Source organism: Hippoglossus hippoglossus, chromosome 18 (genome assembly GCF_009819705.1).
Source record: "Hippoglossus hippoglossus isolate fHipHip1 chromosome 18, fHipHip1.pri, whole genome shotgun sequence".
In the NCBI taxonomy this organism is placed as follows: domain Eukaryota; kingdom Metazoa; phylum Chordata; class Actinopteri; order Pleuronectiformes; family Pleuronectidae; genus Hippoglossus; species Hippoglossus hippoglossus.
Window position 1 is genome coordinate 3,433,416 of NC_047168.1, and position 22,512 is coordinate 3,455,927.

The window sequence follows — 22,512 nt, forward strand, 5'->3', positions numbered from 1 at the left end:
GACTGACAGGAAACAGCAGCAGCAGGTGGTGGTTGGTTGTATTTCCAGGTTTCAGGTTTCAGGTTGTGTGAGCGGAGCAGCATTCTTCTGCTGACAGAGTATAACATCAGGTCCAACATGTAGTTTTATTTTAAAGTGAGTTTTTCAAACTGATGCTCGTCCTGAGGACACCGGGCAGCTAAACGCTTTTGTTATTAGTAAGAACACAAACAATTAAATAATTTGTGAATATTGGAGTCATTGTGGAAAATGACAAACAAATGTAGAATTTTGTGTAGATATTTATATTTGCAACATAACAATGTCCAATAGTATTGGGGTTTTTTTATGTTGCTACCAATGTGCTCTGCTCCAGTTACAAATCTCAGTTTTTCTATTTTTTATTTGTAGTGCACAGACATCTTCATGTATAGAATTTAATTTACGTTACTTTGCTGGTTTTGTATCACAATCTGTGTGGATTGAAAAGTGTTTAATAAGCCTTTATTTTTATTATTATCTGCGTCTTTTTATTCTACTGACAGTAAATGAGTGGTTGTTACAGTATGAGGTGTCATGTACATGTCAACGAAATTTGTCTTGTCTCAGCTGCTGCTTCGACATGAACCAAGGGCTGACTCCTAATGTAATATGGATTGGATTTTTATTTGATGCATTTGTTTTAAAGTGTGACTTGACACTACATGAAATGGACAAATACAGCGAGTAGTTGTCAAGGTACAACGGAGTATTGAGTCTTGTTGAGGAAAACCAATTCTGACATTTCAAAATAAAGTCGCGATATTACAAGAAATGCGTTGTAATTTGACATAGAAAAAAGTCGTAATTGATTTCTTCTCAATTATCACTTTAATCTCGTAATATTACGACTGTATTCTCACAAGCTCTGAATCTTTCTTCCTTAACATGGCAACCATTTATTGTAATAGTTAAAAAATGCCTTGAATCCTCTGCCAATCCCAGATTTTGAATATAGTTGATGCCAACTGAACATGATCTCTGTTCATGTTCTATGTGATGCTCCAAATGTATGACTCCATGTTGATAACAAAACAAATTGTTTTTTGTTTTTTGGTAACTCCATATTTCCCTTGTACTTGTTCAAGTGGTGTTTGAAGAATGTAAAGAGAGTGATGCGACGTGGGGCCGCTCTCAGGCTGTGGGCGCTCTGTAGCTGCAGCTCTGTCACATTCAGCCTTAACGATAAAACAAGAAGGTTCACGTTGTGTTTGCAACAGTTTTATATTGTCAGTTTTTTCAGTCAATGCATTTAATTCAACAACACAAAAATCATCCCGTTGTGTTTTCTCCGATCTAGTACGACCATAACGTTACCTGCAGTTCACCCGTACAGATTGTGACAGTAAAGGGAATCCATGCATGTTCATTATGTATGTGTATCGATTTGGCTGTGAATAAATGAATGGTTCCAACCAGTTGTGTGTGTGTGTAGTTGTTATAAACTGGATGCAAGATTACACAAAAACAGAACTTTTTTTCCCTTGGTGTAAGGGGTCAGGGAAGAATTTTTTTTTTAGAGAATACTTGATATTTGCTGCAGGAAGCACAGTATAGAGAACTTCGATCACAAAATCAAATATAGGGTCCTGTTTTTCATGAGGATAACTGAGTTAACTTTAGTCACTATAAATCTGGATTTTGTTTTATTCTTATTGGTTTAATGAAGTGGTGAGTAGCCCTTTTAACCAGGACCTCAGAAATGACGTTTTGCCTCATTCGGCTTCAGTCCCCATCAGGTCTACTGGTCCTGACAAGGTCAATGTTTTACTGGAATAAGGTCCTGAGCTGGTACACACACGTTTTAAATGAGTGATCTGGAGAAGTGCCTGAGGTGGAAGAACGACACACAACGTCCACGTGGATTTATTCCCTGTATTATTTATTGAAAACCCAGCAGTTGTCATTGATACCTGTTGTGTGTGTGTGTGTGTGTACAGGCAGGGAAGTAAGGAGATGTGGTAAACTAAATTAGCTGTCATTCTGTTGTCAAGAAAAAAAGGCAAAAGGACAAAAGAAAAAGAAAACACTCTGATATGCTACAGAATGACGCCCTCGCTGTTTTCGCATATTTTCTTTTTTAACACTTGTTTTTAAAAATGTTACACGGATGAAAAGCATCGAGGAGGAAGAAGAAGAGTGTGTGACAGCAGTTCAGAGGCAGATCAGAGAATTGAGAATTTTAATGAAAGACAGGTTTGGGTGCGTCTTTTTAGCCGCCGCGCTCGTCTGTTTTCCTCCTCTGCCGAGTGTTGCTTTTACTCAGAGTTGTGAAAAGCCAACGGGAGAAAATCACCGACAGTCACCGCTCTCATTCCGTCTCTCCCTCCCTCCGTCCTTCTTCATCGTTTCTTTGGGGGTTGGGCTGTGCGGGGTGGGGTGACGGGCCGTCCCGAGTTCATCCCTCCATACTGGTACTTGGCTTTCTTCTCAGATGGCTTCAGGATCTGGGAACGGGCACAGGAGCTTTAGCCTTTAATTCTGTGTATCTAATAAAATGCCTCACAATCTCAATCTGAGGTACTTGTACTTCACTGTATTTCAATTGAATGCCTCTTTGTACTGCTACTCCAGTGAAGTACAGAAGGAAATATAATGTATATAAACTCTGCTTCAATGAGCCTTGATAAACAGTGAGCTACATGTTCACTGTGGACTAACTAAGTAATCAGATTCTTCAGGAGTAAAACTACTCCATTACAATTAACAGTCTGGTATAACAAAAATAAAACTACATAGGTAACAACACAGCAGCATTAGAAGCAGTGAGTTGTCTAGTATCTCATGATGCAGCATCATTGGGCCCCTGTCTGTTTTATCATTATAAACTGGATTCATTACACTGATATAATCTTGTGTATGCAGCGTTTTAATATGATTGAGATGGAGTCCATTTTAAAGATTTAACACACTAGTTCAATCCAGAGCCGTGCGTCACGTTTCCTGTGATAATACAGCATGATGGATTTGTTTTCTTCTGTACAGCATCATTACAATGTCCAGATCTTTTCTTTCTATATTTCATTGTTTATAATTATTGATCAATGTATTCATTACCAATACCACGTGATTTTTAAGCTCATAGTCTTTGATTGTGTATAGTTTCTTTCTTCCTTTTTAATTATGAGCACATCTGTTGATCGGGGCGGTGAAGCTGCTGCGCGCAATGAATAGAACTGTTATCAAATATCATTTACTTTTGGTGACATCTACTTAATTAAGTCAAAAGGGAATTCCCTGATTATGTAAATCTTATGTTCCTGTTTATCTGCTTTGTGCACGTACTGGGCACCAGACCCATGTCTGTACTTTGACACGACTCTGTCAGTATTGCATACCTGGAAGGAGCACATCAGGGTTTCATCCACGCTCATCATGCCGCCGGCGTTGTCGAACTCTCCGCAGTAGTTTGGAGCCGAGAACAGAGTCACCAGCTGCCGCTTGGCAAAGAACTCATAACCGTCTTCTACCACCTGGGGGCATCAGATTCACAGGGATATCACTCACTGTAGCCCTGATTCATGGTATCTCCATATACATCATTAGGTGAACTGGGTTTTTCAGTAGAGATGCATTTACACACATTCTGGTAACACAAGGCTGTGGTAAACCACAACTAGATGCCTGGCTAGACTGATGTATTCGGCCAGTTGTTGTTAGAGTCAGGGGAGCTGGTTTCCTATGCATTTATATTGTTGAGTAATGGGAGGTTTCGTGCGTGGTACCTGGTGGGCTCTGCAGATCAGGTCCAGGTCGTGGCGGTTCAGGAACTTGCTGACCACATCAGCGCCAAAGGTGAAGGAGACGCCGCGGTCATTCTCGCCCCAGCCCTGGACGTCCTTGTCTGGGTCCGACCACAGCAGATCGCACAGGAGGCCTGGAGGGGGAAAACACACAACTCTTCAACTCCATCGTACACCACAACCAATGCTCATCAGAGAAGAGGGAGCAGCTGCATTCACACGGGAAAACAAGATCCATGTCTGTGTTTGACCTTTGATCAAACATGTAGATCTGGGTCACGGCATCAAATTCTCTCGCTGAGCTTTGCTGTAAATCCACCTGAAACTACCGGAAGTTGCCTTTTCTTAAAAGGTATTAAAACATCAAGGCCTCCTTTTGTATACACACACAGACACACTCTCTTCACATCCAGACACTTGGAGTCTCCCTAGAAGACCATAAGAGGATCTGAGACGGTGGCTGCCAGCGTTCGAACACTAGCTGCCTTATAAGGACAGGAAGAGGGCGAAGCCTCCAACTGAGAGAGGCTTCACCTCCACTGGTTTTATCTTGACTTATAAAAGAACTGTGTACGTCTTGGGGGGTCAGGGAGATTAAAAAGTTATACCACTATATTATTTTTTGATGAATTCTCCCTAATCTAAAAACCAGCTACAGGAGCAAGCCTCAAAGTGCGAGGATTTATAAGAGACAGACGCAGTGAGCAGTTACTCACTCCTTGCGTCCTCGCCTCGTGCTTGGAACATAAATTATAGCAAAAGAGCACAAACACAATTTATCAGTGGCTGAGCTCACAAGCGACTGGACCTGTATTTATATTCATCTCAGAATCACTCCATGGAATCGCAGCTAAAGAAAACCTCGGTCCAAACAGCAGCTCCCTCTGAGCAGGACTCGAGCAATAGAGATTTGATCGGTAGCATTTTTCTGGAGGAGGTGCACGAGGGATCGAAGTTTGATGTATTACTGCAGAAATTGTTGGTTGCTATGGAGCCAAGTCATCACAGTTTGCGTCCTCCCTGTCGCTGTGAGGTTGTTGAGTTTGCAGTGGGAGCAGGATCGGCCGTGTGTGTGTGTGTGTGTGTGTGTGTGTGTGTGTGTGTGTGTGTGTGTGTAAACCCGTACAAGGTCAGCCAAGACAAAAACACTTTTTAATAACCTCGCCATCATCAGTTACCCTCTCTCCTCCCACAGACTGCAAATGCATGTCGATGCCTAAACACAACCTCCTGGCTCTCCTAAATATCAGGAGAGAAACAAGTCTTCTCAGAATTAGAAACGTGATAAAGTTCTTTCACCAAACCTGCGTCATTCTGAGAGGTTTTGACCAGTTGGGGCAGATTTCCTGCACTGAGAAGCCCAATGAATATGCGCCCAGATTTTCTTGATTATCAAAATCAACAACCTGGCAGGACATGGTACTTAAATATCGTTTGTATGTGGATACTGATATTTTTCATATCCTCATACAGCTGCATATTAAGCCTTCGAATAACTTTTCTCTAAGCCGTTTTAAGCCGTTTCAAGATTTTTCTTTCCACACATGAAGAGTCAAGGAGCAACTGACTCAGACATTGGCTTGCTCCAATGAAGCCCCTCCAAAACATTTCAGGAAAATGTCTGAAAGCAGCTAAGGAGAGCAGCTCTCAACTAACAGCAGCTGAGACAGACGCAAAACTGCATTTCTTGAAGTGGTTATGTGCACAAGGTTCACAAACATCATTCTATAGTTGAGTGGGGGCTGCTTTTTTATATTTCATGTGCTCCCTGGGTCACCATCAGCGCAACAGAGCATAACGGGACATATTTGCTTACAGCTGAAGTATCTAGAGGAAACAGCAAGGTTGGGTTTTGAAATAGAAAATAAAATAAAAAAGCCTGCACAGTAATTAAGTACATGAATGAAAAGTGACTTTTCAGCAGCTTAAAATGCAGCTTAGATGAAAACTACAACTCTTTATCATTCTGTACAGAGGTAGATGGGATAGAGACATGAGGAACATCTGGCCTGCTTTCAGTGTGTGTGTGTGTGTGTGTGTGTGCGCGCGCGCGCTGACCCACCTGTGTCGGGCACATCTGTGGGTCTCATGATGCGTCTGATCTGCTCCATAGACTGCAGGTCAGGAGAGAGACCTGAGGGCAACACAACAACACAATGACACAAAACTAATACACTTTCTAAATCTCATCACTATCATCGTCGTTATCGTTGTCTCTCCTCCCCCCCCACCTCCTTCCTCCTGCCCGTGCAGGTATTAACCCATATCACTGAAGCTATAAACTGGCTCTGACCCATTTACCTCACATCGGATTTGTCAACAAGGCTCAGTTAAACTGTATCTTTCCAGATCAGGCACAGCACTACGCTTTGACAGTGCTATGGTGAGCGATGAGGACAAACCCAGAGAAAGCACAGACATTAAGGACTTGCTTTCGGGATGTGCACAGAAACATGCATTCATATATTCGACATGGATACCTCCGTGGCAGCAGAAGATCTTCTCGTCCACTATGGCAGCGATGGGCAGGCAGTTGAAGCAGTCGGTGAAAGTCTTCCACAGCTTGATGTTGAACCTGCGTTTACCTGTGGGATCAACGAGGCAGCGAGTCAGGAGGCCTCAGGGCAAAGAATCATGTACGGCTCATCAAAAATGTTCAGGAGTTTCAACATAAGAATTACACACGCCTCACTGGTCACCATTAACTAGTGCACTGCCTGTGCTAAACCTGCCTGTCTGGAATGGGCTGTTTTCTTGGCCTGTGGTGATGCTGGTTGCAGCTTTTCTTTCTGAAACTGTAAAAGTGACCTGCAGTGATTGAGCCCCTGCAAGGAAACCTGCTGCTCTGTCCACAGAACGCTGAAGCGGTACCGCCGCTGCTGTTCGCCTGTTTGTTCAAAGTCTAGTGAAGCTCCAGTCAGCACGCGGAACCTGAACTGGAGAATCAGCTGTTGTGATCAACGTCGTTACTGAGCGCAGGTCGCCTGTTTATCCAAAGTTTATTAATATTGAACGAATGTTCAAGTTGCACCAAATTCAACACTGCACTTTCTTAGGCCGTTAACAATACACATACAAAATGAAGCAGATACGATGAACAGTTCTCGAGATATTCATCTAATGATTATTTTTGTTGCTTTCCAAATGTTCCAGTTTTGGTGTCCTTGTTACCAAATGTCAAGGTTTCAACAGTTACAAGTTTAAGGATTAAAAGCAGCACTTTATCTCACTTATTCGGCTCGTTTCTCTACATACATGCATAATGGAGCTCGCTCTACCACAATGGAACTCGAACTGAAAACGAAAACACACTCGACTTCTGCCTCGCTACGTGGGAGCCGAGCACTCACACTCGTCGTAGAAGCCGTAGATGCGGTTGATGGAGGCACACTCGTGGTTGCCCCTGAGCAGGAAGAAGTTCTCGGGGTATTTGATCTTGTAGGCCAACAGCAGGCAGATGGTCTCCAGCGACTGCTTCCCTCTGTCCACGTAGTCCCCCAGGAACAGGTAGTTGGCCTCTGGCGGGAAGCCGCCATACTCAAAGAGCCTCAGCAGGTCTGTGTACTGTCCGTGGATGTCACCTGAGACGGAGCAGGGATGGAGGTTTGAGGACGGAGACAGACTTCATGGTGTAATTTAAAAGAACAAGGTCAAGCGAGGGGGTTACTGACCACAGATTTTGAGCGGAGCCTCCAGCTCCAGAAGGATTGGCTGACTGAGGAAGATCTCCCTGGACTTGATGCAGAGGCCGCGCACCTCAGCCTCCGTCATCTGGACAATCTTCCCTGGACGACATCCTCGCACTGGTGGAGGGAAAGGAAAGGTGGAGTCAGTATTAATGCATAACTTAATGAGTGTGTGTCTTAATTAGAAACCAGCGATCCAACCGGAGTTTCCTCAGTAACTTGTTTTCCCCAGTTTGTGTTCCTCAACCCTACGCCTGCGTTGTTCATCGCACAACTGTACACATCACCCCCCACAGGACGAGTTTTGAAATGAACTCCAATCTAAATATGGGAGGCCGAGTTTAGTCAACAGACAGTGGATGGAAACGGCCTGTGTCGGCATTGTTGATGTTGCTGGGGGTGTTTTTGGAGACACTTCCTGTTGTGTAACAGGGAGGAAAAGAGAAGGGGGGGGGTCACTTAACAATAAGCTGCGGGACTCCGAGTCACGGACTGTTAAATGTATATAAGACTGTTAATAAATTCAGCAGAGCAAGTTATAATGAAACTTAATAAATGAAGTAAACCCACGTGGGAGATTTCAGAGAAGTGACGCAGCCTGAAGGCGATTTATTGTGCTGCTCAAATTACAACCTGGTGTATTTTTAAGTTCTAATATGTACACAGCAAACAAGTGAGCTGTGATCCTGCATCAGGGTGGTGTATAAGGTTAGTCCCTTTAAACCTTTAAGTGTTTCCGCTGCTGTACAAGAGAAACACAAGATAATATTAACTCATCTTTTCAGTATCTAATCTGACCCATTTCAAGCAAAGGGGATATGAGATTAAGACATTTCTACAGTTTCTGTACCACCACCGAAATGATTTTGTTTTTCAATACTTTATTGTAAAGGGGAAAAAATTGTGTATTCATTTCTTATCTTCTCATCTTGCACTTGTTCACAATAATACAGTCAGTGCACCAATGGTGGTCAGCTGTACAAGAGCTAAAACATACAGTCTAAAATCAGCTAAGTTGTCATGAAGATACACGAGGAACAAATATCATTCAGTAAAAGTTACCCTAACCGACTGTATAAGATGATTAAGCGAAGAATTGATGACGTCACATTGGGATTATTAGAAGATAGAACATCTTATTTCTCTACTTTCTGAAGACAGTCAATTACCCTACAGATGAACCAATAATGGAAATAATGGATTATATAAAGAAGCCAGACAACCTCATATACTGCACCACCCTGAAAGCATAATGAAGCTTCTTTTTTTTTTTACCTCTGTCTGCATTTGTTTGTTTCTTATTTACGCAGAAACTAGCTACACAATCGATTTCCATGAAATTTTGGTGTGGATCCGGATCAGGGGGCGGATCTAGGAATATTTTTTTACATTGTGAGGTAACATGTGTTGTGTTGATATGTTGACAATAATTCATGGATCTTAATGGAAAAAATATATATGTCAGGCATGTTTAGGGGACTGATATTTATGAGTGTGTGCGTATCGGATCCAGTTTCATAAGAAGACTGTTGGGCCACTCTAGTTTGTTCGTAAAATATTGGATAGTTACTGGATGAATCAAATGGAAAGTGTGCACTGAAATAAAAGCATGTTTCCGACTGTAACACCGTGCCAAATAAAAAGCTTTGGGTTGTTTATGAATAATATCCCTGCAGCTCAGACACTAAATGGCCTCTGGAAAACTCTTGATTTCCCTAATGTTGCTTTGGAAACTCACATGAGCCGACACACTGACCCAGCACTGACTCCCACCAATTATAGCTACCTTTTTCAATTTCAACTTTCCCTGCACTATTTCCATGTGTTGCCCTATATTTTTCTCCCCGTGCTCTGAGGAATGGTAGAATCACAGACACCCCCTCCTTCCCCTCCTTCCCCTCCTGCTAAGAGAAGTGGGCCAGGTCTGACTGAGACAGCTTCTGTCAGATGACACCACAGCAACATGATGGAAATCCTAGCCGGCGTCAAATGGCGACTAATAGGTGAATCAGACAGACGTGGTCAGAGAAAGAGCAACAGCTCCACGGCAATTGGTGTATTTAAAAAAGAAGGTATCAAAGTATCAAACTCCTGCAGCTCGCAGCTCTGAGGGTGTTCTCTACATAAAGTTTTAAAGGACAATAGTGTGTGCAGCCGTGTGTGCGTGCAACGTGACCCTGATATTTCTGCCTACAGTCCCCCTGTCCGTCTCAGACCAAACACAAGCTGTGATCGCACACGCCCCACCTGAGGGCAACACTACAGTTAGACTGTCCAGCGGTCGTATTTCACAGGTAAACACAAAGCACGGCAACACAGCAGGGGCATGTGGAGAATATGATTTTAATGGGTGACACCCTGAAAAATCCTGCAGTGGTTTAGAAACACAAACACGATGCATTGCTGGTATTTTTGTAGAACATATCCTCCGGTGAGCACAACGCACAAGCAAGGAGTGCCTGAATGATTTCACCACGCTCCGTTTTAGCTGTGTGATGACACGCTTGCAGGTCTGTGCTAGCTCAGCTGACAGGGGAGGCCTGATATAGGACAGACACGCACGCGCACACACACACACAGCTAGTCCCACTTGCCTGGAAGATCCCCTTTCATTATATGGTGAGGGCAGAGCCAGGACCATGCACACACTCTTCAATTTCTCGGTCTCTTGCTTCTCACACACACACACAAAAAAAACAAACACACACTTGAATACACACACACACTGTTGATCCAGTGACCTTGACTTCAGAGCGTACCACTAGGGCCTTGTGGGGAGGTATCCGAGCAGCCTTTACTTTGTCACCACTGCACTGCAGCTTCCCCAGTGAGGAGAAAGCGAGGGAGCGAAAGACACTGAGAAATCAAAAAGACGGAGAGAGAAAGAGAGAGAATAGGAGGTGGTACCCAAATCTTATCACCATGGCAACCCAGCAAGACCAATTTCCAGCCTGTGTTGGTGAGCGAAGCTGCTGCTGTATCTCGAGGGAGGGAAAGGAGCTGATTTGCAGATAAAGTGGCATCACCACCAACCCACGCCCTGCATACTAACATGGGCTGCATCTGACAGCAGCGGAGGAACCCCGACAGGATACCTACGCAGCCACACACACACACCCACACCCACACACACTTTACAATTCAACTTCCCATATCAGTACTTCCAAGAAACTACCAGAGATTCTTAAAACATCCCAAAACTCCTCCTTTAGCAACAAACTAATAAAGCAAGCTTCCCTGTCGTACAGTAAGTATTCAGACCGAAAAATATGACAAATACTACAATTCAACTGTAAAGTATACTCTCTCAGTAGTTCTGTGGATAATGACACTGATCATTTTGCATTTCACCAGTCAGAAACAGAAACAGTCTGTCCACACACACACACACACCCACACACATACACACCACAGGTGCGACAGTAGCGACGCGCCCGTCACCAGAATGTTTTACTTGTCGTGAGAAACACCGGCCTGTGGAAACAGCTGAGCTACATCCTGAGAACGTTACAAACAGGTTGCACATTGGGAAGTGTAGGATGCAGGAGGTTTTCTTTTTGAATGCCCATGCCAGGAACTAAAGAGATGTTTTGACCATTCTTACATTAGTCGGACTCTCTGGACTCCCTGTTCATGAGCTATGTACAAGCATCTGACTGGAAAACTGCTACTGAATGATTGGCTGGTTAATCAATTAGTTTATTCAACTGAAAATGATTTTTCAAAAATGTCAGCAACCACTTAATCATGTCAATATTTTAACTGCAAAACTGCTTAAAATCCATTTGTTCTAGCCACGAACATGTGAAAGGTTTTTAGTCTTCTAGGATTTCAAACTGAATATCTCTTTATGTCGTGACGATGTACACACCAAACAATAAACTATGCCTTTCACATATAAAGAACGCAGCAGGAGATTATCTGGGTCAGACACATTCACAACAACAGGAAACCCTGCACAGCTCACCGTCTTTCCAAATGTACCTATTTGTCTGTTCCTACATAGGCTCACTCAGACTTCTTACTTGGGTGCTGGTGGGAAAAGTTACAGAAAATGTCTAAAGCAACTGACTTACACATAAGCGTTCTCACATGCAATATTTAAGGAAAATGTCTGGACTTCGGTGCATGTCAGGGAGCAGCTTGAGATGCGTTCCTCAATCAAGGCGAACACTAAAAGTCTCACAGAGTGACAGACAATCCAAACAAATGCAGTGTTTATGTGTCACTACTCTGTCGGAGTGCAGCAGTCGAGTGTCGAGCCTCGCTCCATGACAGCCTCGCCTCAGCAGCTGATGTTCCACCAGCTTCTCTCAGCTGCTCCGCACTCCCGATCAGAGGGAATCTCCGCTCCGTGTTCCAGTTCATCTCTCCAAATTTGGTCAGGTACGTTAGTCTGTCTCCCTCGGTTTTTAGGCTTAGCTTTAGTCACGCTTTGACCTCTTCAAAACTGAACGCCTTCTTTGCCCAGGCTTATGAATGTAAAGATGCCTGCACTGCAGCCTCTCTCTATCCATCTCTCCCTGTTCCTTTTTCCCCAAGCCCTCCTTCTCCTCCCTCCACCTCCCTCCTTCTTCCTCCTCTTCATCTATTTATCTCTAAGTTGTATTCTTGGCTATGACTGAACTCCTGGGTCACAGTCCTCCTCCACCTTGCCAATGAACTGTGCTGACGTCAGACGACGACGCCTCATGCCCCTCCCAGAATCCTCTTTGCATTCCAGACAGCTCACAGAGCCTTCACATGGTCACGGCTCTGGCTGCACTGAGGATACTCTCTGGTTGGAGCATCTGCAAATCCCATCAAAATCCACGGTTTCAAATATTTTTGTTCTGGGTGAAACTATGTCTTTAGGACAATGACTAACATGATACTTTACGCGGAAAACAAGACCACGGAGACCACAGCATTTACAGTTTAATCAATTGGACTTTTAGGCCTTGAATTTAAATAAATACGATTTTTTCTCGTAATTTTTCAGCTTGTTATACATGTAATAGAAACCCCATCTGGTTTATGAATGTATGAATACAATGATAAAAACATTGGTAGTGAGATCAGAAGTCTTGTTTTGTCCAACCTACAGTTCAGAACTGAGAAATATGAATTTAATAATGACATGAAAACAAAGAAAAGCAGAGTATTATCTAAGTATCTTTGGGGTTAGGGTGATGTTCTGTCAAAACCAGAATTATAAATTCAAATTTAAAATAATCCAGAGAATAATTGGCAGATTGGTCAATATTAGATTTCAGCTCCAGCCCCACACTTGCATAATATAAACTGAGATAGTTTGTTAACCCGCCATCTACTGACAGTGAAAATGGCTTCTTCCCAACACTGCGCCTCACTAACCTTAGTTACAGTGACTGATCTGTGTCAGCAAGAATGAGCCTGAATTAAAGTCCAGATACCTGACGACTTAAAACAGTAAATATTTGGGAGTGCTGCCCAACCCACCATTATGCTGCATGTTGAACCACACAAGAAATAACTTACGCCATGACTGTGCGAGCACTCAGTCAAACCATGACCGAGATAAGTTGCAGAGCACATAGCAGGGACGAGCCTGTGTGGCCAGTTTTGGAAATAGACCCAGGGCTGGAGTACAGAGTCACGGGTTCAAGAGATTCCTTTTTTATTCTCTGTGGATGGTTTAATAACAGTTCTTCCCCCAAACTGCCAGTAAAAAGCAGGAAAATAAAGACGTGTATATGTTTTAAACACAAAAGACAAAGGGAGTAGTGATCTACAAGAGGTTGTTTTCAGTCATCATTCTTCTGCTTCACTAGCGGCAAACTCCTTGCTAAGGGTCAAGGAGGTCAACTATTTTTCCATTCATTTAAAAAGAGCAGAGTTCACTTGAACAGTGCACAGTGTGGGATAGAGAGACGGACTGAAAGATAAGTGACTTACAGACAGATCACTCCTTCAAGGCATTACCATATAAGGGCGTTACTCTATGGAGGAAGCAGGCGACTCAGTCGGGACAAAGAGGGAGCGCTGGACGGCTCTGTTTTTGTTATGTGATGGAGAAAGAACAAGACTCGCTTGGCACAGGCCACGGCTCCGTCACCGAGCGAAGGTCCACAACAATGTAGCGGCTGTCAGCTGCACTGGCAAAGAGCTGCGTCAGCGCGTTCACGTCAACAAGAAAACAAACACACACACACACTGATGTCAGCACAATATCTGGAGCTTAAAAATAAGACTGAGGCCATAAGTCCATTTTTCAACTGTTGAGCTGCCAGCACGCTTTCTAGTTTCGCCTTTGTTTTAGTCGCAAAATAAAAACGCTTAACAATGAAAAATACTTTTGTTGAGCTCATGTCGACTTTGTATATTCTAGTCCTGTTATGGTTGTTTTACTGCTTTCCTTGGCTGTATCTTTTGTGGTATTTGCCACAGAACGTGTTTCATCTGTCTTTATCTTACAGACCTTTTTTTAATCAGGGACATGCAGGGTCACGAAGCTGCAACGAAAGACACAAACAAAACAAAAACAAAAAGATGATTAAACATGTTTAACCATGTTTATAACCCAATGTTCTTTGTCCTGCCACAGTTTCATAATGAACCCCCTCTCATAATAACACAAGAGATCTGTCGGTGTTTGCTCTGTTGCTGCATTGTACAGCTGTGTGAAGCACTATTTGCACTTTGCTGGTACTATCGTCCATAAAGTTGTTACCATCCACTTAGACAGTCAGACCTCATAGTTAAAGCTAAAGTTGTGCGCCTACCCGCAAGTGGCATCAATGCAGTTCTCTCCTTATGCAACAATAATAATAATGTATCCACATGTCATTTCTTAAATGAAGGCAAACGTACTGAAAAACAAAACCTCTAACAGCAGAAACTTAGCAACATTAGCATGTATTTGGAGTCGTGTTTACCTGATGAACATGACTCCAATATTCACCCTTTCTCTGCTTTTAGCTCCATTTTGGTCTCCACTAGTTCCTAAAGAAAAAATACCAGATTCTATTACCTCAAAATAACTATGTTCACCAGCTAGTCACAATGTTTTAGGCATACAGTGGATTTAAGAGCTTTTATGCTGAAAACAGCTGTTGACTGTAGCTGTGGATGAGAGCAGGAAACAAAAATAACAGAAAAACCAAAACTATGAGCTGAAAGATACTAAAATGTTCTGTGGTGCTGAGGGGGGGTGCAGGGTCTAGAGAACACTTATCAGCATACATAAAAACTATTGTTAGTGCAGATTATCTGACTTGAAATTGTAAGTTGAGTAAAAACAGGATTTTTCATTTTCTGGAACTGCCAAGAAAAGATACCCAAAGAATCTAATGGGTCAAACAGACCCATGAATTTTTAATCAGGTATGACTGTGCATGTTTTACTGACTGCTGCACCAATAAAGATGCCCAGTCAGACCTTTTTTAGTTCTCAAACTCCATTCTTTCCAACTGGGCACGAGGCCAGCAGCTCCCCTCCGCTCCTCCATCCAACGCTCACCCACACAGTGGCTATGGAAAACAGTGACCCCTCAGTGAACACGAAACACAAAGCAACTCTGGCGAGGAGAGTGGGAGCGAATCTCAAGGCCAAAATCCTGACTGCTGTGGCATTTCTGTGCAGGCTTTGCATTTTCAGAGGACATTTTGTCCGCCTTTAAGTGCCACGGGTGAATGGATGTCTTTGTGGGGCAAAAGAAAGGATGAAATTGAGAGGAGAGACTGGGGGAGAAATGAACACTGTAGATGCAGAAAGAGGGAGAGATGGAGAGGAGAGGAGAACGAGAGAAACTGAAGCTTGCGTGGAGGAGACACAGAAGGCGAGAGAGTGAATAGAGGGAGAGGGCACGGACGGGTTTTAGCTGAAAGCGTCGCTGGACAGCTGAAAAGGCAGAGTGAGCACTGTGCCATGTTTGGTGCCAGGGGGTGAACGCTCACCACTGCACACAGGCTCCACCATTGTTGTTTCCACAACAGAGTGCCACGCCAGCAGCCTGAACACCACGCAATACAGCAGCAGTCCCAGGAAAACAAGCATGGTGGCACCAATATAAACGCATTGTGAAAGAGCAGAAAAAAGGTCTAATGGTACATTAGAAACTAAATGATCTATATTACACTGCACATGTATGTATACCTGGAGTTGTTTTCACCTATTAAATAAGTCTTAGTGGGAAAATGTCATTGTAAAATGTCCAAAATTAAAGTGAAATTATGTCATTTCTGCAAGAAGAAAGACAAAAGGTGAATTCATAGGCAACAGACTACAGCCCACCAAGCTAAGTTCAACTCTACTGCTTCATTTACAGCCTTACCTTGTCTGCAGTGATTTATGCTAATTAAAAAAAAGGACAAAACTTCACCATTTTCACCCGTGCTGCTTTTACCACTTCCGATTGGAACTGGAGCCGACCGAAACCTGTGTCAACTGCAGAGTCATTTGACCCAAGAGTGAATACCGATTGTGTCCATTAAACAAGATGTAAGCGGGTGGGTCAGTGGAAAAGGGGTTTAAGTCTTAGCATCTGCCATTGACCTTTAGTTACCACTCAAAGCCACATTGGCCCCACAAGCTGTTTTCAGACATGACTTCCGGGTAAAATACAGAGAATTGGCTACGGAGTTTAACCGCAGTTTGCCTTTCACGCATACACAACACAGCGGGAGGTTCTCTGTGCAGACGCGTTCACAACAGCAACAAATCCTTCGCACTATTCAGGCGAGAGGTGAAACAGCAGCAGACAGAGGCAGGAGGTGATGTATTAAATCCGCTTCGGCGATCACGTGATCATGTTTACAGCTCCCGTGTGAGAAGCGTCATCGACCCCCACACTCGCTCACTGTGAATCCAGCGGGGGATCCTCTGCTGTGTTCATGCATAGACTTCTTCGGAGAAAATACGGAGGAAGTGCGGAGTCCAGTTCCATGTCTGAGATCCGCTACAGAGTTACTTAAGAACTTGCTGACCCTAGTTGATTGAATAAAATCTTTTCTTTAAAAGGAGCTTGTTCAAAAGACACTGAATTCATTCACGTTGGAGGTGAATTTAATGATTCATATGTTTCAGAGTACAGATATTACAGTACAGTTATTGGTATGAACATTGGTCCTGAACTATTACAGGAGGTTTGTTACAAGAGTTTTCATTTGCCACATGCAGAACATACATTTTCAAGGATGTCTCGTGTTGTCTGTTAGCAAAACCATGCAAGTTGCGTTAACCACTTGAACTACAAGTCATATGGTGAGCGCAAACAAAACAAATAGCACTGAGCGAGCCTCTTACGTCAAAACAACGTGAGAAGTTCCCTCACGTGTGCAACAGTCAGACTATTGGTCCTGTGTTAATAAGCAGAAGCTGCAGTTGCTCTGGAATTACACACTGCCCCAACAAACACACTCGCTACCACTGGATTAACTTCCGAGGCAGCTACGCAACTGTGTGAAATTTTGAAGGTAGAAAGTGATGGACTGCTGCCTCTAATAGTCAATTACATCGAATTTTAAATAAGTGAATGCAGATTATCTCAAATCTGTGCAGTGTAAACAGTCCGTGACAAACACAACCTGGACAGCTCCTGAACAGAGAAATGCTCTGTGGGAGATTTTATGTACTCATACATACTGGGTTACAACTTGGCTGGCGTCTTTGCCCATAAACCGAAATGACAAAATGTCTTCAAAATGCAACTTTCCATGCTGCGTATCCACCCTCACTGGCTGAGGTATGGGACTGTAGTGGCACATACAGCCTACGGGCCACCTGTGCTGGCAGGCCGGACAGAGGGCCTGTTGTTGCTCGTGCACTGGGCCAGCGTGGGCTTAGCATGGGCACACTGGGTGAACTGGGTTCTGTAATGTCTGCTTTACTGCATCACAGCACAGCATTCGTAAAAAAGCAGATGAAGGTTGGTTGAGAGCAAACTTGTGTGTGAAGGAAAGGTTCGGTGTTGCTGAGGCATGTGTTGTAAACATTATTATAGAAATCCTACCATGGCCACGTTTGTTAAAATTCTTAAATCAATGAGCCAGAGTTATTTGTGTAAGCGATTAAGAAAACAACAATTAGCTTCTAAGTGAGGATAATGTAAATTTTATTAGAAGGAAAGGACTCTTTGCCCAATTCATTTTAATCATGGAATGCACAAATTATTAGGTTAGTAATAATACAGCGTAGTCAGAAGTTAAATTATCATGCTCATGATGAAAAACAAATTAAATTATTAGAAAATAAAGTGAAATATACATTATATGTTATATGTATTTTCTATATGTATGTATTCACTATATTATCATTACACAACATGATAAAAAAAACAAACAGGTATCTGCTAATAGTCCAATTTAGACATTGAAAATCTTTCACAGTTTTCGGTTACACGAGATTATAATTTGATGAAACCATAAAGAATAGCAAAAAGCTAAATAAAAATAAGGTAGAACTGGATGTCTACTGTATTACAGTATTACCCTTCTACACTGTAATCCTGTGTGTGTGTGACATCTAAAGGGTAGGTTAATTTCTACCAGGGACAGCTGTGCCTGTTGACATTTACTAGATCAGGGAGCTCTCGTGTGTGTGTGTGTGCGCGTGCGTGTTGGTTCTGGACTGGCAGAGAGCAGAGGGGGAAAAAGAGACGAACCCCCTGTTGAAGCGGTTTAAGGAAATCCTTTCCTACCTGAGGGAAAAGGTCTCTTTATTCTTACAGACAAGGAGAAAGGATTCCTGTTTATGAAGAGCTTTTTCTCTCCACTGTCGCCAAAGTACTTGCTCATTGTGGAAACTGTTTGGTTTCTCTATAAATATTAAGGTCTCGACCTTAAAGTGGCTTGAGATAATGTAAGTTATGATTTGGCACTATACAAATAAAATTGAATTGAATTGAAAATTGAGGCCGTTTAGTGGACTTCTAAACGAAAGCGAGCTGTAGACGTAAATCTGGTGAAGTAAACCAAGACGAGGGATATCAAGGTTCCATAAGTAGGGAGAAGCCTGTGAGCGGTCTTTGTGTTGCCCAAAGGTCAAGTCCTAAAATAAAATGTAGCCCCAACGAAAACAAACCGACACACCAGGGACAGTTTGAGTGTGTGCATTTGGAATTCTGCTTGTGTAATGGCCCAAATACGTCCGCCTGTGTTAGCCTAATGCCACTTCGCCTGTTGATATAAACAGTAAACGCTCAGCAGTCAGCTCTGGCCACCTGACCTGACAGTGTGATTACATCTTTTGTTTGCAGTGCAGAATCAAAGTTATACATGAATCCACATGAAGTTCATCCAACCCTCATGTTGTTGTTACTTTGGGTCTTTGTGGAAACATTTGTGTGCTGTGGTCCAAGTACATTTTCGGAGGTTTCTCAAGCCTGCCAAGTCAGGCTGCCTACTGAACCACATTGATACGGTCCAAAATTACCCCTTTCCACCAAAGTGAACGCTAGTGCTGGGTTGGTACTTGCGCTGGTTTGGAGCTGGGTCAACTTGTGAACCTTCTATGAACCAGTTTGGATTTCCATGGGCTTGAGCCGCCTTACAGCCACGTCACCATATACGTCACAGTTTATGTCGCAACACCTAGGATGTATAAATAGCACTTATTATATATTATATTCATTCAGCCGCCCCCGACTACCCTTGCTGACACGCAGACACACACTCCATGTCATTAGACACATCTGTAAACTCAGACTGGGTAAAAACAACATAATTTGGTCAACACAATTGTCGTGTTTTTTTCGCACAGAGCGTTGAAGTGAGATACGATCACAAGTGGACACAACAAAGTTTTGGTTGGTCTTGTTGGTAATGATAATCCCGCCCCCAGCCTCTGACTTAGGCGGGTCTTTCTTCTTGACCAGCAACAAGTTGGTGCCACTCTGGAACCATTTTTTCTGGCTGAGAGACACTTCTTTGGCTGTCAAAACACAAAAAACTGGTTCGAGTGTAGCCACTGGCTACGAAACGGCCCTAGAACTGTCTTAGAGGAAAAGGGGTGAATGTGGCCTAGTAGTGGCTCCTTAAAAACTGTCAAAACTGTTCATTCAGGAGTGTTCAGCCAGTTTTTGGTAACCATGAGAGGATAGGACAATTTTCAAAAGAAAAAGGAACTTCTTGGTCCAATCCTGGCTCCTGAAAACGGACAAAATTTCACAATAATACATTTTGGTTTTGATCCAGAAGTATCAAGATTAGCTGGACAAAGCCAATCTTAATTTATGGAGATTAAATTCCTTCAGCAGTTGCGAGCTGCAGAAATCACTTGTAAGTGAGAGTTGAGGCTACTTCAACGTCCTTCCATGCTAAGCTATCACTATCAGCCAGCAGAAAACCATCAGTGTCGGAGCCACCCTTCATTTCATATTTTCACACCAAATATCAGCCGGCCGGATTCAGACTAGCTGAGGCTGGAAGGACATAGATGGTTGGATATATCCACAGCGCACATCTAGAAACCTTTACACCCTGATCCCTCAAATTTCCTTAACTGAGGTTTCCTACTCACTGCATTTAAAAAAAAAAGAAGAAATCACTAAATATGAAGCATGCTAACCAGCTTTAGTGTAGTCCAGCCCAGCTGACAGTACAGACTCACACAGCTGTGTTAAACACACAATGATCAAAACAAGCATTATTATCTAACCAGTCCCAATCAATCCACACGATTAGCTTGCACAGCAGGCTCGTTCAATGGGAGTTGTTGACAAGCTGTGTATGTTTTTGTGTGTCTGATCTTAAAACACACAGATTTTATTTGTGTAAGAGAGAATCCATCATGAATGTTTGTTTACGAGCGCCTTGGCGGTGACGTGTTTACTGAAGACACAGAGGGACACTGTCTCAGGAGAAAGACAGACAGATCGGCTCACCTGTGTCAGGATCCCTTATTTAGCACCGCTAAGAAACTCACCCACTGCTACTCAACACATAACAGTGGCACAGGAGCAACAACAACACGTTCTTCGAAAGTACAGAGGTTACTTTTGTGCAGCATTGACAGCCTCAAACTATTGACATCAGGAAAAAGCCAAATACATATGATCAACCAGACACATTAGCTTTCTGGGTAGATGGAAAAACATTACATGCAGTTCTCATCCAGAAGAAAACTGGGAAAACTGGTTATTTTAGGAATGTGTGATGACATGACACAACAGTAAAGATCAGGAGACCAGCAGTTGCAATGATGTGAAAATATCTGCAGGAACTCCTTTGAAATGTTTGGCAATTTAACGATGATCCGTCTATTTGGGGAAATACAAGAGTTGTAATTCACATTACAAAAGCTTGTTGCTCTTTGCGAACAACCTCTCTTCAATTCGGCTATAATCTGAGCCACTAACTTTCATTGGTTTCAATACAAAATCTCCCTTTGTATAATCTGCACAGCTCAGGTGTATCTACAATTGAACAACATCAAAGCCTAAGTTTTGTGTAAACATAGTAGGATGTAAAAACTCTAACAATGAAGTGTCCTCTCTCTTCTTATGCCAGACCTCATTAAAAAAAAGCCTTTTCTACTTAAGATTGGATATAAAGTTAATGGGCAATACTGAAACAGCTCATTTAGAGGGCAGGTAATTGCCTGGAAAGATTCGGCGACTAGGATTTTACAATCTGCGCTTTATTTACAGAGAAATGACAACTTCGGGGACTCGTGTGGCCACAAGCTACCACCCATCGTGGCGTGTGTTTGGTTGTAGAAGAGAAAGCTTGTTGGAGAGGAGACGTTTTCGAAGCCTGAGACACTTTGGATGGTAAAAACAAAACTAATGATGCAACACAAGGACTGAAGCATGAATCCAGGTGGCAACTCGCTGCTGTAGTTAAAGGTTTGGTTTGTCTGTGGGTGCAAACAGTCCTGCAGCTGCAACTTTGATCCCGAACTCAAACTGTTATTCACGACAACAACAAAGTGTCGCAAATACAATGAATCACGAGTTAATCTGAAAACAAGACATGATAGCGATAGAGGCGTGTGCCTGTGATCCGCGTTACCGACCAACGGGACTAGTTTCTGCTCACTCCGACCCGCGGCTCCGCGAGCGAGTGACGCGGCCGCTTTTCTTATCAACTTCCTCCAACCAAATAAAAACAATCTAACTAAACAACCACTCAGGAAAGAAGCGGTGAGCGACGAGGACGCCGTGAATGTGCCGAGGCGGTGGACTCACCTTCTAAAAGCCTGGAAATCAGCGAGTCGACGTCCAACTCCCCCTCCGCCATTTCTGTACCCAGCAGCTCCGGCCTCCCTCCGCAGTGTGGAGCAGTGAAGGCACCGCCTCACCGCACTGAGCCACACCGCCGACCTCCTCCCATTCAGGAACACGGTGCTGCCTTCACGGACCCCTCGGACACTCCGGCTTCTGTGGCAGAAGCGGCAGAGTGGTGTGTTTACTCCCCCCAGTGACGGTTACACTCACAATACGCAAAGAAATAAAAACAGAAACCACCTGAAATACGTTTTAAGAATGTAATGAAGAACTTGTGTTTATTCCTGACTAATTATTGTGACTTCAAAAGAAAAAAATATAGAATATATATTTTTTACAGTAGTGTAATACAAGATAAGATAAGATTAAACTTTACTGATGAAAATCCACTTGTCACAGCAGCAGACAGGTCAGAATGAGGCAGTCAAGAGAATCACTACGGAATAGTGTTTTGTATAGAAATGTACTTGACTAAAGGGCAGTGGCACGATGCAAACTGTATTTGCACATCACTATAAGGAGATGTTTTGAATTGTGTGGAAAGACGCACATATATATTTCTATGTATGTGTGTGTGTGTGTATATATATATATATATATATATATATATATATAAATGGGTATAAATTCACAATGATATACAATATAATATGAACACAAAAAGGTATACACATATGCATCATGTATCTTATTGTGAATTTAAAACCATTTGTATTTACATTCAAATGGGTGAAACGTCACAATAAGATATATACATATGGAATAATACAAAATAATATGATATAATTGGTATACATTACACACATAATGTGTAGAGACTAAGAAGCTTGACTCAAGGTCCACTTACCTTTTTCAAGGGCTTTCAACCAAACTCCACAGT

The 22,512-nt window shown here is 42.9% G+C and overlaps 1 protein-coding gene across 1 annotated transcript; it reads right to left on the minus strand.

Annotated features, from left to right (window-relative positions):
• Positions 1-1,879: 1,879 nt before the first annotated feature.
• Positions 1,880-21,773, minus strand: LOC117751801 (serine/threonine-protein phosphatase PP1-beta catalytic subunit). The gene is made up of 8 exons (XM_034568725.1): positions 21,594-21,773; positions 7,433-7,564; positions 7,112-7,342; positions 6,242-6,346; positions 5,824-5,895; positions 3,744-3,895; positions 3,357-3,491; positions 1,880-2,465 (listed from the first exon to the last, which is right to left on the minus strand). Exons 1-8 carry the CDS (start codon positions 21,643-21,645, stop codon positions 2,361-2,363), a joined length of 984 nt encoding a protein of 327 aa, XP_034424616.1. The 5' UTR covers positions 21,646-21,773; the 3' UTR covers positions 1,880-2,360.
• Positions 21,774-22,512: the final 739 nt, after the last annotated feature.